The sequence below is a fragment of the Penicillium roqueforti genome, assembly GCF_015533775.1.
Source record: "Penicillium roqueforti strain LCP96 04111 chromosome Unknown scaffold_18, whole genome shotgun sequence".
NCBI lineage: Eukaryota > Fungi > Ascomycota > Eurotiomycetes > Eurotiales > Aspergillaceae > Penicillium > Penicillium roqueforti.
Window position 1 is genome coordinate 439,759 of NW_024067582.1, and position 14,275 is coordinate 454,033.

The window sequence follows — 14,275 nt, forward strand, 5'->3', positions numbered from 1 at the left end:
TTCGAGCCCCGCTGGCGTCCTGTGAGGCGCTTTGAAAGGTATTCGTAGGGCTTATCGTAAGGCCCTTCAGGTACTTTTTGCGGCCACCAATTGGAAGAAGGGAGGCTTCGTATTCTCGACAGGACGAACATTGAGAAACTTATCCAGTTGGATGTTTTTCGTTGTCTCTTGTGCTTTTCGGCCTCTTTGTGAGGACCCCTGTAACTGTAGAATGGGGGCCATTTCAAATAGATAAGCCCTCGTATACGGTATCCTCCGCTGCCCTCAACTATGAAATCTCCAGTTTTCTTTCCTTGCCTCATATGCTAGATCCGGATCCAGAGTTGAATACTACAGGAATTAGGCAGAATATAAGATTTTGTCTAATCAAAATGCATGTCTCCATAGAATATATGTACATGGCGGAAAAAATAAAGTGCGGTAGAAATATGGCAGAATCCTGAATAGTACTAGATCAGGAAGGCGGTACTATAATTCCAGGCCTGTCCCTGAAAACCTAGTTAAAAACCTCGTATTACGTACGCAGCACGCTGGTCCGAGGTTCCAAGATTCCGCAGCTATGAGTATATGTTGTACGAAGGTGCACCGATGGCCATGTTCCTCGAATAGGAATACAATATGTAAATATTTAGAGCACTCTTATCACGAACTTATGGGAGTAAGAGGCGAGCACTGCCTTTTTGAGGTTATTGTATTAAGAGATTAACCAACTAGTAATGGTGACCTCGCGATAAGAGCTGACTCAAGTGAGAAGGGGGAAGAGGTATCAGCCAACACCACACTGCGCCATGAATCAGTACAACACTCCTCCTTCCCCTCAGCACCGCTCATTCAAACACCATCTCCTCAGACCCCACCAAACTATAAGTTTCCGCTGAGTTTTCCTTTGAGTAGGCTGGGGAGATGGCAGCTGCCCTCCGCAGCATCCATACTAGCAAACCGAACGGCTGCTCGAGAGCGCCTCGACGACCGACAGTAGCAAATTCCGACCGCTAATAAATATTAGAGTTGTGTTCTTTGCTGGTATTAACCAGCTTACCTTTGACTCGTGACTTATTTTCAAAAAATGCCAAACGGATCCAGTATACGCCATACCGTAGACACTGCAGTTGCGCTTCTGCTCGTCCTTACGTCCACGGTGGATGCACCCTTTCATACCGATTAGCTTGCTTAAATATAGTTTAATACATATAGCGAGATATAACCCATATATCCGAGGAGTTGGGGAATAGGATTGCTCCCCTTAGCGCCGCCCTTTACCTCAACGATAAGGACCTCGCTCTCGCCATACCAGACTCTATAGCCTGGTCTCCTAGAGAGAATCGCCCTCTTTCGTTTAAGGGTAACTGGGCCAAAAATTATAATCCCTCTCGTATTAGATATTCAACGGCTGCGCATTTTTGATATTTAAAGTGGCAGTCGTATAGGCGTTAAGAATAATAGAGTCAATAACCCACCGAGCACTAGCTTCAGTAGTTCTAGATTGGCTAAAAGCCTTCTCAATAGGACCCATTGTGGTCACTATATTCAATTAGCCAGCTTCCCCCTCTTCTCTATATCTTGGATTACGTACTAAGGTAGGGGGAGAGGGGGAGCGACTATACGTCCTTCATCTCCATATCATGGCTATCGAATTGAAGATAGAGGCACTGTTCTACATTCTTCACGTTTATTTCTGAGATTTGGACGCTCTTATATTGTTTGCTCTTATCCTCTAGTTTGTCGGTTGTTTCCTTGAGCTCATGTCGGTCGATATGGTTGCCCAGGAACTTTCTCGCCGAGGTTTTGAGCTTGAAGAAGAGCTTATGATGCTCTTTAAGCACAATATCTGTGGCAATGATACTTTCGCTGACGGTACCCTCTGTACCCTCCGCACCCTCCGCACCTTCCGTGCTCCAGCTCATCCTGGTAATAATGGGGTTGATCGAGCGTGGCTGAAGAGCTGGTAGTGGTGTGGCGAGAGTGTGGTTGATGGTATTGCTGCGATGAACCAAGTGATGGTGCTATGAGATGTAAGATGAGAGGAGATTGTGAGAAGAAAGAAAGACGGGAGTTTACCCGTGGACCTAGACTAGTTCGATAAGGTTTCGGCTCATCAGCCTTGTGGGGTGCGGCGGGTGATGGACTGCACCAAAGGTATGTACATTGTACAGTGAGCCCAGTATGGGCGACGGATCAGACCACTACGACAAAAGTAATTTTTTGCCGAGTAAAGAATAAGTAATTCATACATCTTACACCTCATACTTGTAATTGCGGAGCTTCGTAACCTTGTGTATATGTCACGTGACGGTTGTTTTCTCTGAATCAATGCGGTGAAATGTCATCGGCCAACTTTGGCAGAATAATCCAGCTGGCAGAATAAATATTGACTAATCTGGCTAGACGATACTATCACATATTTTGCAAGACAGCCACCGGAACTGACTGATCTGTCAAAAAAATCTCCAGAGCATTCCCGTGAGCCTACCTCCCACGGCCGTCAATTCAGTAGCTCGGCTGGTGAGGATGTCCTTATGACAGAGTAGTAGTGATACGATCATACACTCGGCGTTATCTCAATCAATCAATCAAAGTTCAATTAACCTGTTGCAGTCTAACTAGTTACGTATGACTATGCAGGCGCTTCTCCAGCCTACAGCACTAGTGCTGCATGTGACGTTCCAGGTCGATCAATAAAGAAAGAGTGCATATACAACAGAAGAGTGTATTCCGACGAAGATAACTAAGATAAGGAAGAGAGAAGAAGCAAGTGCAGAAGTGGGAGAGGGCCTGCTTATATAGCCGGCACTCTGTAACGCTGCAAATAACAAACATGCAAACCATACAAACATAGCGATCGTAACACTGCAGTACTAAACCAAGGCTCAATAAAAAGGGAAGAAATAGGGTCCTATAAATAAGGGGTTAGAGATACTATAACTTTAAAGCTAGGGGAGTATTAAAGAGGTACCAGCTACCCGTAAGCGACCACTCGGGGTGGTGACGCATACGGGTTATAGTTTGCTGAGCGTGGACGAACCAAAGTCTGTCCTAATGTGACCTACTGTATGGAGTAGTATAGGTTATATACTCTATATGAGCCTTTAGGCGGTAGGGGTAGGCTTATCTGCTTATTTACTTACTTACTTGCTTAATGGCCTGCAGCCGGCTTAGTGGCTACGCCGCGGTTTACTTATTTACTGCAGTGGTTTCCAGAGCAGGATGACTAAGCGGCTATGTGACATAACTAAAAGCACTCCCGAGGCATAGATAGCAACGCAGACACCTTCCACTTCTCTTCTCAGTAATCACCCCATGGTGTTCTCCTCTCTAGCACCCTACTACTCCCAGTGACGACTCTGCTCTCACACCCGTTTCGCAGGCAGGGCTGTCGGTGCCCCTATCCTAGGGACCCCTCTTCAATAAGTAGGATCAGGTGACTAGTGAAGAGGGAAATGCACGATGGGCAGCCTGGCCATGCAGGCAAGACGAGAACGACACAACAACACCAACCATCCAGGGAGGGGTCAGCTAGCAAGCATAGGGATCAAATAGACCACACCATAGCATATGATCTCCTAGTACACAAACATCTCGCAACTCGTTTTTCATTCTTGGGGTGATGATCCTTCTTGACTACCTGCTCCCCGAAACTCTACTTGACAACCAGGCTTTCGTTTTCTCTGCCTGAAGGACAAGGCCACTAAACTAGGCATCCCGACTTTCCCCACTGCACTAGATATATAAAAAGGATAATAACGAGAAATATATTATAACTAAGCAACTTAATCAACTCAATCATCCAATTCATGTAGTCTACTTACACATCAACTGTCCAATCTAACAGCCTTATATGTCTTAACATTATCATTCAATACAGACAACAGTACCAAAATTCCCCAGGTGCTGCAGCACTTATCAAGGCCTAATTATATGGTCCGGCCACTACATACCCATGAGCATACCTCCCACGATTATCCATTCATTAGCTCTGCCGGTGAGGATATCTCTATAGCGGACCGGTAGGAATGAGTACCATTTTTAGCTAAAAATATGTATTGCTTTGGTTTTCAATGAACATCTTGTTTCGCCACTTCATTTAACGTACATATCCTTAGAAATCTAGGTCACCGGCATCGGAATAGAAATCTGCCCAGGCACAAGACTCATCCAAATACGACAGAGCCAAAAATGTAACATCCTAGCACCATGATTGCTAACCCATTGTCCTCGAACGCATCCACATTCTAGAATAGAAAACACAGTGTCACAGTCCCGCAGATATATTGAGGTAGTATATGCTACCTGGCTCCTCGAGATTTCTCCGTACCTCTCGCTATCTGTTGGATATTCTTCCTCCCAAGGATTCAATGGTAGTTGCCTTTCACCAATAAATCCGTACCAGAGTAGTCCTTCATCTAGCAGAGGGTGAACTTCATTCAAGATATTCGTACAAGGGAGTACCACGTCACGTATTCGTAAATAGCCTTGGCTACCCCTCGGTTGAGCTTTCACTTCGGTATATGCCGGACCATTCACGGCCTTTCCATCTTTCTCTATAAATCCAATACACGATCGAGGAGGCTGCTGAAATAACATTCGTTTCCAGCTTGCGCCTTTTCGGAGAAAGACTTCGTCGCTCTGAGGATCGATCTGGGGTATCTTCGCCCCTCCTTCTACTAGCGGCGCTTTCCATTTGTGCGCTTGTCTTGCGCAAAACCATGGCCATATACATTCTTCTAGCAATGGGTTGCGAATTCCCGGCGTCCCGCGTGGTAGAGTATAATTGACGGGCTTAAAAAACAGGGCAGCCTGTAAGTCGCTCGAGTCCCGAATCAGGAAGTGCCATTTACGGAAGACTCTTTGAGCGGATGCGAGTAAAGTGCGCGTGTTAGTTGCGAGTAGGATCAGTTCAAGGATTTCCGTTATCAGGAAAACCTTGTGCGGCTCTAATGAAGCCATATCACAGAGATTTAGGGACTATTCTGTTGAAGGACGATAACTCAATAGGGACAGATATTTTCTAATGAGGGACATTTACTAAAAAGAGCGTGTCAGAGAGACGTCCGTTCCCTCTATGGTACTATGGACAAGTTCATACCTAAAATAGCTTAGTGGTATGCACTTCCGTAGCCTCGCTAGTATACGGCGCGTTGAACTTTGCTGTGGACTAGGAACCGGCGTAGGTACGTACCTAGGCCGAACTACATGTCTGATAGAAGGGTATATATAATTTTCTAGATCAGTGAGCCCTAGATTTTAGATAGAGATAGGATGATTATACATGGACCACTTGACTTACGCTGTTACGAGATAGAAGCATTTGGTAGAAATAATTCAGATTAATTTTGTATTTGGTACTTTACCATAGTGCAAATCAGAGCCGGTCTTATACCCCTAGTCGCGGCTCTGCGTTTTATAGGAAATATTCACAATACGTGAGAACGGTCGATTTACTTAAAAAGACGATGTTGAATCATCCCTTTCGCCGTTATCGCCGTTCCTGATTAGTGATGGATGCCTTCCGCGGAACGGCACGAGTAGATACAGAATTATTTATCACACAGATCGTCGAAGAGATAACGATACAAATCCATTACCGGCGCAAGATAGGTGTACCCACAAATTGCCAAAGAAGCTAGGAAGCTAAGGGAGTAGAAAGCCGGCCATTGGTACTCGGCATACCACACAAGAGTGTGTATTACAGTTAGTTAGCGATGTCCGCACAGATTGTTGAAATTGCGGGTTTTGTCATTTTAGAAAAGTTAGAGTTCTTAATATCAGCCAGGAGAGCCAGAGCCAGAAAGTTGAAGGGCGATAGGGAGGACTTCATAGAACCACGCACAAGGATACACAGCGGTAGGCCTAATAACGTAATTTACGGAAAGAATTTTACAGCGGAAAGACCACGTTTGTACATGGTATTGTGGGAGATAATCGTGGTGATTCCGTATAGGGGATTTTATAGATCTTGTCGAATTTCGTACAGCGTAATTTACCACTAGACCTTAACAAAAACCAAGGTTCCTGTTTAGGGCCTAGAGGGGTCATATCCCATTCTTGACAGATCTAATTAGGACTAGTGCCATACTACCAACCAGCTTAAGCGCATGATTGTTACCATATATCTACCAGTGATCTCGGCGGCCGCAGTCCGCCGAGATAGTCGTGTCGCAGAGCAAAGCGACCGATCCTAACTTCCTATGCTACGTAAATTATGACTGTAGAAGCTCTGGGGAAGATAATGATGGTTCATTCTGTATGTAGGTATGGACCATCGGGACATAAAAATCCCACGTGACTGTATGGTCATAATCTAGCTAAATCAGGTCTGGTCTATTATCAGACCCTTACCTCCGATGAGCGGGACAAGCTGGGCGGCCCTCCCTTCGCCATCCTGAATTTCACATGCCACAATACCGCCAATCCCACTGAAGAAGGCTTCATCTGAATGTATGTTCAGATACCATACCACAAGACCCTCCGCAGTAACTGGGAGGTCAGAGAGCTCCAAGCTGAAGCAGCCGTGTGCACAAAGAGTACGAGGCAGTGACTACACTTAGCAAAAGCAAGTGTCAAGCAGTCCCAGAGCTTTCAGGCTATGGGCAGGATAGACAAGGACCAGAAGCACATGTCCCCAACGGCTATCTGAACATTGCAGATCATTGACTTGGTATATTAGACATTTCGCTGGATTTCGCTTTGCTGCGAAGATTGAGGACCAACCACTATCCGTACTCACCTATGAAATGTGGGGTTTGGCCAAACCCCCTGAAAAGAGCGGCTGGCATCTAAATACGTCGGATTGGATCTGGTGGCGAAGGGGTAGGGACGATAGGCCACTGCGATAGCTTCGAAATTCATATTATCTCGTATCACCAGTACTTCACAGAAAAGGTAGTCCTATGAGATAACATACATGAACCCTATCTCACTTAGGCTCCACCCAATGCTCTGTGTCGTTATCTATGTCGTCAGCAGTACTTGCGATACTGCATACATAGAACATGCACTGTTTCATGGACACCTGAGTGAACGTACTACCAGCCCCCTGGGAGGCTAGAGGGGTTGGGATATAGTAGTCGATTGATCGAACGGGTGGGGAGTACCATACCTCCCAAGCCCCTGCAGGAGACCGGTATTACCTCAAGAAGACTGTTTCGTCATATGTCGAGATCCGTACTCACAACTCAGCTCCTGCATGTCTCTCAGGGGCTGTGCCAGCTTGATGACGAGTCCAGCGTGGTTGTTGGTAATCGCATCACTTAGTCTATGCGCCTACCCAAGGAACTTTCAGCTCGCCGACAAGCTTGATATTGAGTCCATTTGAATTCTAATTCAACGCGACAACATCGGGCGTTTTTTGTATCCGGAACCCGAGCATTTAAAGTCGGCGAACGAGAACTCGACCCATTTCGCCTCCAGGACCGCTCCAAACTCCTGGCCAATTGCCTGCTGGAAGCGGCCTTGAAGCCCGTGCTCATCTCCGACGCAGACTCTCTCTGGGTTATCATTTCTTGGGCGCAGGGCTTGCCGGGATGCTCCAGTGCCTCGGCACCACCTTTGGGCTCGATGATTATCGATAAGCTTCTCGTAAAAAGAAGGCCATGGAGACAGGGCTCCTTAAAATACCAAGGCCTTCCTTGTGAGTTTGAGTTCGATTATCTCTGCCTTGATTAGGCATCGCGATGTGCAATAGGAGGGGGGGGGCATCCGCCACGAGTGTTGCGCATCGCGTTGGAGGGCGTAGTGTATGGGCCGATTCTCAGGGTGGGCAATGGAATTTCGACGATTCGTCGACACCGAATCATTTTAGTAAAAAGTTCCGTTTTAATTCATCTCACCTCGCTAAGGTTCTCGGAGAGAAAAAAAGGGTAAACCAACAGAGGGACGCCCGTCGCCTCGGCATCTCCTTAGCATACCGAGCCGTTCAGTCCAGCCAGCAGCTGATTTGTCCAGCCCTCTTTTATCCGGTGGAGAGTATTACGCGCCGAGGTAGTGAAGTTGGTGAATCTTGTGGTGGTCAGCCGCTTCTTCTTCTTCGTCTTCTTCTTCTTCTTCGTCTTCTTCTTGGGTATGATAGAGGGCGCAGGGGTCTCTGGAGTCTTGGGGTTTGTCGGAGGGGAACGGGCATCAACACCCTGCCCTTCGCGGACCTACTCGCTCACAATAACATCTTTAGGGCTATTCCATGATATATTAGCCTCAATGCATATATAGGCAAGGGTCTGCCAATATAGTTTCTATGAAAATCATGGTTTACCACTTACGTGATATTCTCGGGATCATTGCCCTTAGAAGCTGGCCTCTAAATAATAAAGCCGGCGCCACCAAGGAGCCCAACCACAACAATCCAAACGGCCCAAAAGCCCGACTGAGTCAGAACTTGTTGGCTTGCAGACCGAGAAGTCCCGGAAGCAGAGCGAGATGAGGTGGATTGCGTAGTGGAGGTAGATAGACTAGGGGCGGGAAGCACATCAACGATGTTTATGGTATTCGGAATATTGCTTGCCATGGCTGCGATGTTGTGAATACAATTTTACGCTGCTGGGGGAAATACGATGTACCCTCTACGCAACATCGTGCCTGCTTAATCTGTACCAACTACGTCGTAACTACGTTCATAGCTTCCTATTTTACAAAAACAAAAAAAAACTTCTGCAGCTGGGAACCCTCAAAGCGTTTGGAGTAGGATACAAGTATGAGATTGAAGAAGACGAGACTGTGAAGTGCCCCGCTATGGTCAAAATCGACATGGTAGATTATCATTATAATACAATTCTACCTTGCCTCCCTAATTCGAACATCATGAGGCTGTAGTGAGAGAGAACCTCTTCCTATAATAGACTCAGGCTATTCCCGACCCACAAAGATCCACATCCCCACATTCTTAAGCGTTGACTTTGCTCCATCGCAAGCAGAGCAACCAGTCCATCATCTTTGACCCTCGCCGACTGGCCGAAATAAGTTTGTGGGGGTGGGTGGGAAGGAAAACGAAAAGAGTGAAGAGAAACAGAGTGTGTAATGGTAATTCGGTCATTCTTTTTTTCTCTGCCGCCGCTATGCCCCTTCGTAGTGCGGTGTTGCCTCAGGTACCATGGTGCAAGCCAATGACCACCAAATAATCATTTGACCCCACAAAGTCCATCTCCCTTCACTTAATGCCGAACTTTCCTTCTTTTCCTCTTCTGTGCTCTCAGAAATCTCTTCCCTTTTCATCCTCGCAACCTTCTTCCGCACTCTACATCTAATCTCCAAGATGACTGATATCTCTCAGATCTTCAAAGGCACTCAGATCGCCCTTCCTGGCTCCGCAGATCTCCAGCTGAATGCGAGTACATGGGTGATCGACGAGAAGCTTTATGAGAATAGAGTCGATGGAGTGCGTGAGCCTACTTCTGATCCCGACGAACAGCCATCCGGTTGGGAGGCTAAGTATCTATGTCACGATCAACATTTCCCCAATAATCACGCCTTCATGAGAGTCTACTGTCAAGGTCCTGATGAGGGAACAGAATTCCTCCTGCCGGAGGTTCGAGCCCAACAGGCAAATCCTCACTTTGAAAAGCGGGAAGCCAAAGCTCGGAAGAAGTTCAGCCAAGGTGGATGCAAAAGTGTACCTTCACTACTTGGATATGGCCAATCCACGCAAGGGGAAAACGGACCTGTACCTGGAGGATACATAACCTATCTTGTTTGGGAAAAGGTCCCCGGGCAGGTCCTCACTCCGGAACTCTTCTGGTCATTCGAGCGACCAAAACGTGATCTCGTTCGCCGAAAGTTCCGGGCTGCATATGAGTAAGTGCAGAGTCAAGTCTTTGAGATCATGCTAACGCAAAGTCAGGGATATGTCGTCCTTTGGCTGGGGTCCAGGAGGGGGGGATATCACAAAGATTATATGGGACAAAGAATGCGCCGATCTATGGATCTCAGCGTTTCGCGCTTCATATCCAACTGACGACAAGTGGGGGGATCGCATTCTGGCTTATTTCAACTTGATCGAGCCACCACCGCGCGACGTCTGGGGGAACATTTGTGAGGATCTTGATAAATGGGAGTGGTGATACAGGCAGGTTTCTATTGATATTGATGACAGGGAGAACATCCAGGTACCGCTTCAGTGATCCTCGAAGGTAAACTCTCCGCCTTTTTTGAGGTGTGAGTATCTCTCATAACGAGTTTCTTCTTGGAGTAACTCCCCTGTTTTGAAGGTGCGAGTAATATTCTATTGTCTTCCAAGATTTTGCTTCGTGATCAATCCAATTCTTAACGATCTCCGAATTTACGTTTCCACCTATTCAAAGTTCACTTAATATTCCTCCAGTAGGCTCTTTTGCTCTCAAATATAACAATGGAGATGTTCCAGATCTTATCTAATAGCGTGGAGGCCTGTAGCCGAAATTTCTGGACTCTGCATGTATAAGTCACACTCGACTCTGTTTATCCTAAAGCTTATCAACGTCAGATCAAAGCTACGAACCCGCAAGCTACTTATCATAGGCCACGTTTTCGAAACTAAGGAATCATTCGATTGATATCAATAGGAAGAAGAAGTTATGCTATAATACAATTCTACGGCATTCATGATTATACGAACTAACTGCCAAGCAACTTCGGAAAACGTAAAACTCCAGTGCCAACAAACATCAAAACATCAAACACGGTGTCTCATCAATTCATAATCGGTAGGATGGTCGGACCGGCACCGCCTGGAAGCCTATGAGCAGGGATGGCCTTTATAAAAATGCCATTCTCAAGGAATTATTGCTGACATTGACAGAGTAATATCTACTGATCCAGACCCATCATAATAGGTCCGAATCCTAATTTTGCCTCCATATTCTACCTGTGTGATAGACCGATTCGCCGTTTAGAGCGTGATGTCAATTTCGATGGATGAGGTTGAACGCTGCATGTCAGTCTCCGTGATATACTGCATACTGGACGTAATCAAGTCCTCGAGAACTGTAAAAGTCCAATGGAAGTCAAAGTTGATCACATATATCACGATGATGGCAATGATAGTGGTAAAACACCCGCTGTTGAAGCAAGCAAATATGCTAATCCATCTGCCTCCATGGCATTTGCGTCATAAAAATCTTGAAATAACGACCCTTCTTAATGCAAAGCGGACCCAAAATTGGCAGATCTCAGAGAGGCGGTGTCCTTCAGAGGCTACCATGGCCCCCGGGTCCCGGGTTTACCTTGCGTATGAGCCACTGCTTTGGCGAAGATTCCTAGATAGACGGGCTAGGTGTTTAGGTGGTGTAATCGGCGCAAATTCTCAGGCCAGTATGAAAACCCTCAAATTGATGAAGTCGAAGCGTAAAAAGGCGTAGAATATCGATCATGTCGCTGCCAATTTGTTGCAATTAAATGTTTTGTCGGATGAAACAAACGTGGAGTTTTGTGGGAAGAATTAGTCCAGCAGGGGAGAGATCACCGGTTGCAAGTCGAATGCGTAGGGTGAGAATCGAGGTTGGTCAGATGATTGCCCAACGAGAGCAGGGCCCATGCACTCTTTGAATCCCATACTGTATTCGCCTAATATATAGAGAGAAGCGACCAGACCATTGGTCTATATATCAAGTGGCGGCTAAATTGAGAAGGGAGAAAGAATAGGAACACCCAAAGAAGGAACGGTCAGCCTACGAAGGTTCAGAGGGCGGCCCTGACACTCAGGGAGTTACAAGGATGAATTGACGATTCCCTAAGTTTACGACTACTCCAGATAGTAAATCAGATTGAAAGCAGCGAGGAAATTTGAGTAGGTTGACAAGTTTCATTGAAGACTGAATGGAGCGCTAAGTCAAGACTTCTATACACTTGATCACACATTCGACAAAGGAAAGGGATCCACTCGCATGGGGAGTTTTGTCTTCAGAGATACCCACACCTCTCTACATTGGTAGGAGAGGGGAGCTTACTCACAGCTCCATAAATGAAGCGGAGTTTTCTCGTGCCCTATTTTATTGATTCCACCCAGCTTTTGGAGGTAGTTGGTTATCGACCTTGCCTTGCCCACGCGCCAGGATCGCAATATAGAAAAAACATTCTCTCACGGTCACCACCGGAGATCTTTTGGTGTAGATATTGGACGCCAGAATCACTGGGGAGCAATCCACGACCCATGTCGTACCGTCGTGGCGTTGTCGGAGAAAGATCGTCTCTTCATAATTCGACAGAAAGCCGTACATACACCCCCGTCTCTTTCATATATCCGAGAATCTGGCCCACTAAGACCCGAAAATGAGAATTTTGGCAGAAGGGCTCGAACTTTAGGCGACGCTCGATACGGTGATGGACAACCCACGGCACCTTCAGCTCACCCACAAGCTTCAACTCATTCCTTGATGTCTTCATAGTACAATCTGGGACTTTTCCCCCTGGATTAGGAAGACATTTGGAATCGGCAAACCGGATATCAAGCCTTTGAGCTTCAAACGCCTGTCCAAGTGTTTGGCCGATCGCCTGTTGAAACCTTCCCTGTACACCTGTCTCATCTCCGACAAAGTCCTTATTGTCATCAAGATTGTGGGTCTTCAGGGTGTATCCGATAACGCTGCTGCTCCAATGTTGGTTATCCATTGTTGCTCGTACATTCTGAAAGAAATTTGGCCAATGATTCAAGTCGCCGTTGTAAACAAGTGGGTGTACGGCATTGGAGCTCGTATGGAAATCTGTCATCAGTAGAGGAGGTAGAGCCGAGTTGACGGTCTCACGTTCGCGGATTTGCTTACCCATGATGTAGATGAATGCTGTTGATGGTAGTTTCGGAAGTGTGAAGAGCGAGATGAAAGTGTGGGAAAGATGAGATGGAAGCGAGAAACCACTAGTTAGGAAGGCAGGAGGGCTCTCCTCGTGCTTCAGTCCTCGCATTTTCAGATTTCAGACTTTCAATCTCTCCGACCAACCAACCAGTCAGTCAACTTGCTTGATGAAGACAATTCCTCTCCATACTGCATAGGCATACTCAGCACCAAATGCAGGGATAACCAATTCATTCACCTAACTGATATTGAGGCCACAAATCCGCTCGTTTCCTACGACCCCTGCCCAAGTCTACGCACTTCAATTCGAAAACAAATAGCACCGAAGCTCGCTTATCCCCGAAACAGACCGCATTCCTCGATGCACTCAAAAGCTGACAGAATGATCATCTTCCAGGTGTGAAGGCGTATCCAAAGGCAAATCCACGGCGTTGTTTGTGAGATCCTCCAATAATTATTCCGACCAGGCAATTGATCTCCCGAAGGTTTCATCTGATCTGTCTAGTGATGGAAAGGCGTGCAGTTGCCAGCCGCCAGTTCCCAGGAGGTCGATGACGCAGTCTACGTGAATTAAATGGCGTCCTAATTTTAATTAGACTTGTTCCAGATCCACAATCGATACTTCGTACTAATGCCTCGCCCCACGGGTGTGCATTTACCAAGAAGGCCGCGTACAATAACCGACTTGTCATTATATCGAACTTACATTGAAGATCATTGGGGGAAAAAAAAGTAACCGGCAATTGCAACCGAAGATGAAAGTTTCAATTCTCGAGACATCTACTGAGAGGGACTCTACTTCATCTCCTCTCCGTCGGAGTCGAGATCCAGGTTGATTTCGAATTCGGCATCAAGGCCGTCTGTGATAGAGAGAGCATCAGTCGGCTCCTCATTGGCCTGCTCTGCGCTCCCCTCTTGGAGTCGCAGGCGCGACAGCTCGGCATTCTCCTGTTGGAGGCGAGCAATGGTCTCCTGCTGCTGGGCCAATGCAGCCTCCAGCTGTTCCAGTCGGTCGGGTTGGCCTGCAATACCCCTTGGCAACAGCGCCCCTCGTCCTCTTCCTCTTCCTCCTCTCCACCCACCGCCCCGCCCCCCTCGGTTCTGGCCTCGGCCACGACCCCAGGCCAAATTGGTGGTGGTGGAGCCCACTCCCGCGACCCCACCGAAAACCGACCCCTATGTCCATCAGTCAGTATCAGTCTTCTAGATTTAATTTTGTCAAAGAATGGCTTCTTACAGCGATGTTGATTACTGGGGCTCCTTGCCCGGCATTGGCGCTGCCTTGGGCATATCGCCAATGGTCGTGGGTGCGGTGGCCGCGCACACCGCACACACCGCAGCGACCCCGGTTGCGTTTCTACCATGATTTAGCATCAATGTTACATGGTTGCCGGCTTGCATACCTTTTGGGAAGCGCCCTTCCCACGATTGCCTTGGCCCTCGTGGCCGTGGGGGGGGGGGGGGGGGGGGGGGGGGGGGGGGGGGGGGGGGGCGGGGGGGGGGGGGGGGGGGGCGGGGGGGGG

General features: G+C 47.3%; 3 protein-coding genes across 3 annotated transcripts; 1 reads left to right on the forward strand and 2 right to left on the reverse strand.

Moving 5' to 3' along the window:
* Positions 1–1,598: 1,598 nt before the first annotated feature.
* LCP9604111_6763 (uncharacterized protein) lies at positions 1,599–1,904 on the reverse strand (the record flags this gene model as incomplete). Its single annotated transcript, XM_039074720.1, has 1 exon — positions 1,599–1,904. One exon carries the CDS (start codon positions 1,902–1,904, stop codon positions 1,599–1,601), a length of 306 nt encoding a protein of 101 aa, XP_038927402.1.
* A 7,337-nt stretch (positions 1,905–9,241) lies between these two features.
* Positions 9,242–10,046, forward strand: LCP9604111_6764 (uncharacterized protein; the record flags this gene model as incomplete). The annotated part of the gene is made up of 2 exons (XM_039074721.1): positions 9,242–9,780; positions 9,827–10,046. 2 exons carry the CDS (start codon positions 9,242–9,244, stop codon positions 10,044–10,046), a joined length of 759 nt encoding a protein of 252 aa, XP_038927403.1.
* Positions 10,047–13,547: 3,501 nt separating this feature from the next.
* LCP9604111_6765 (uncharacterized protein) lies at positions 13,548–14,116 on the reverse strand (the record flags this gene model as incomplete). The annotated part of the gene is made up of 3 exons (XM_039074722.1): positions 13,548–13,928; positions 13,990–14,029; positions 14,088–14,116. 3 exons carry the CDS (start codon positions 14,114–14,116, stop codon positions 13,548–13,550), a joined length of 450 nt encoding a protein of 149 aa, XP_038927404.1.
* Positions 14,117–14,275: the final 159 nt, after the last annotated feature.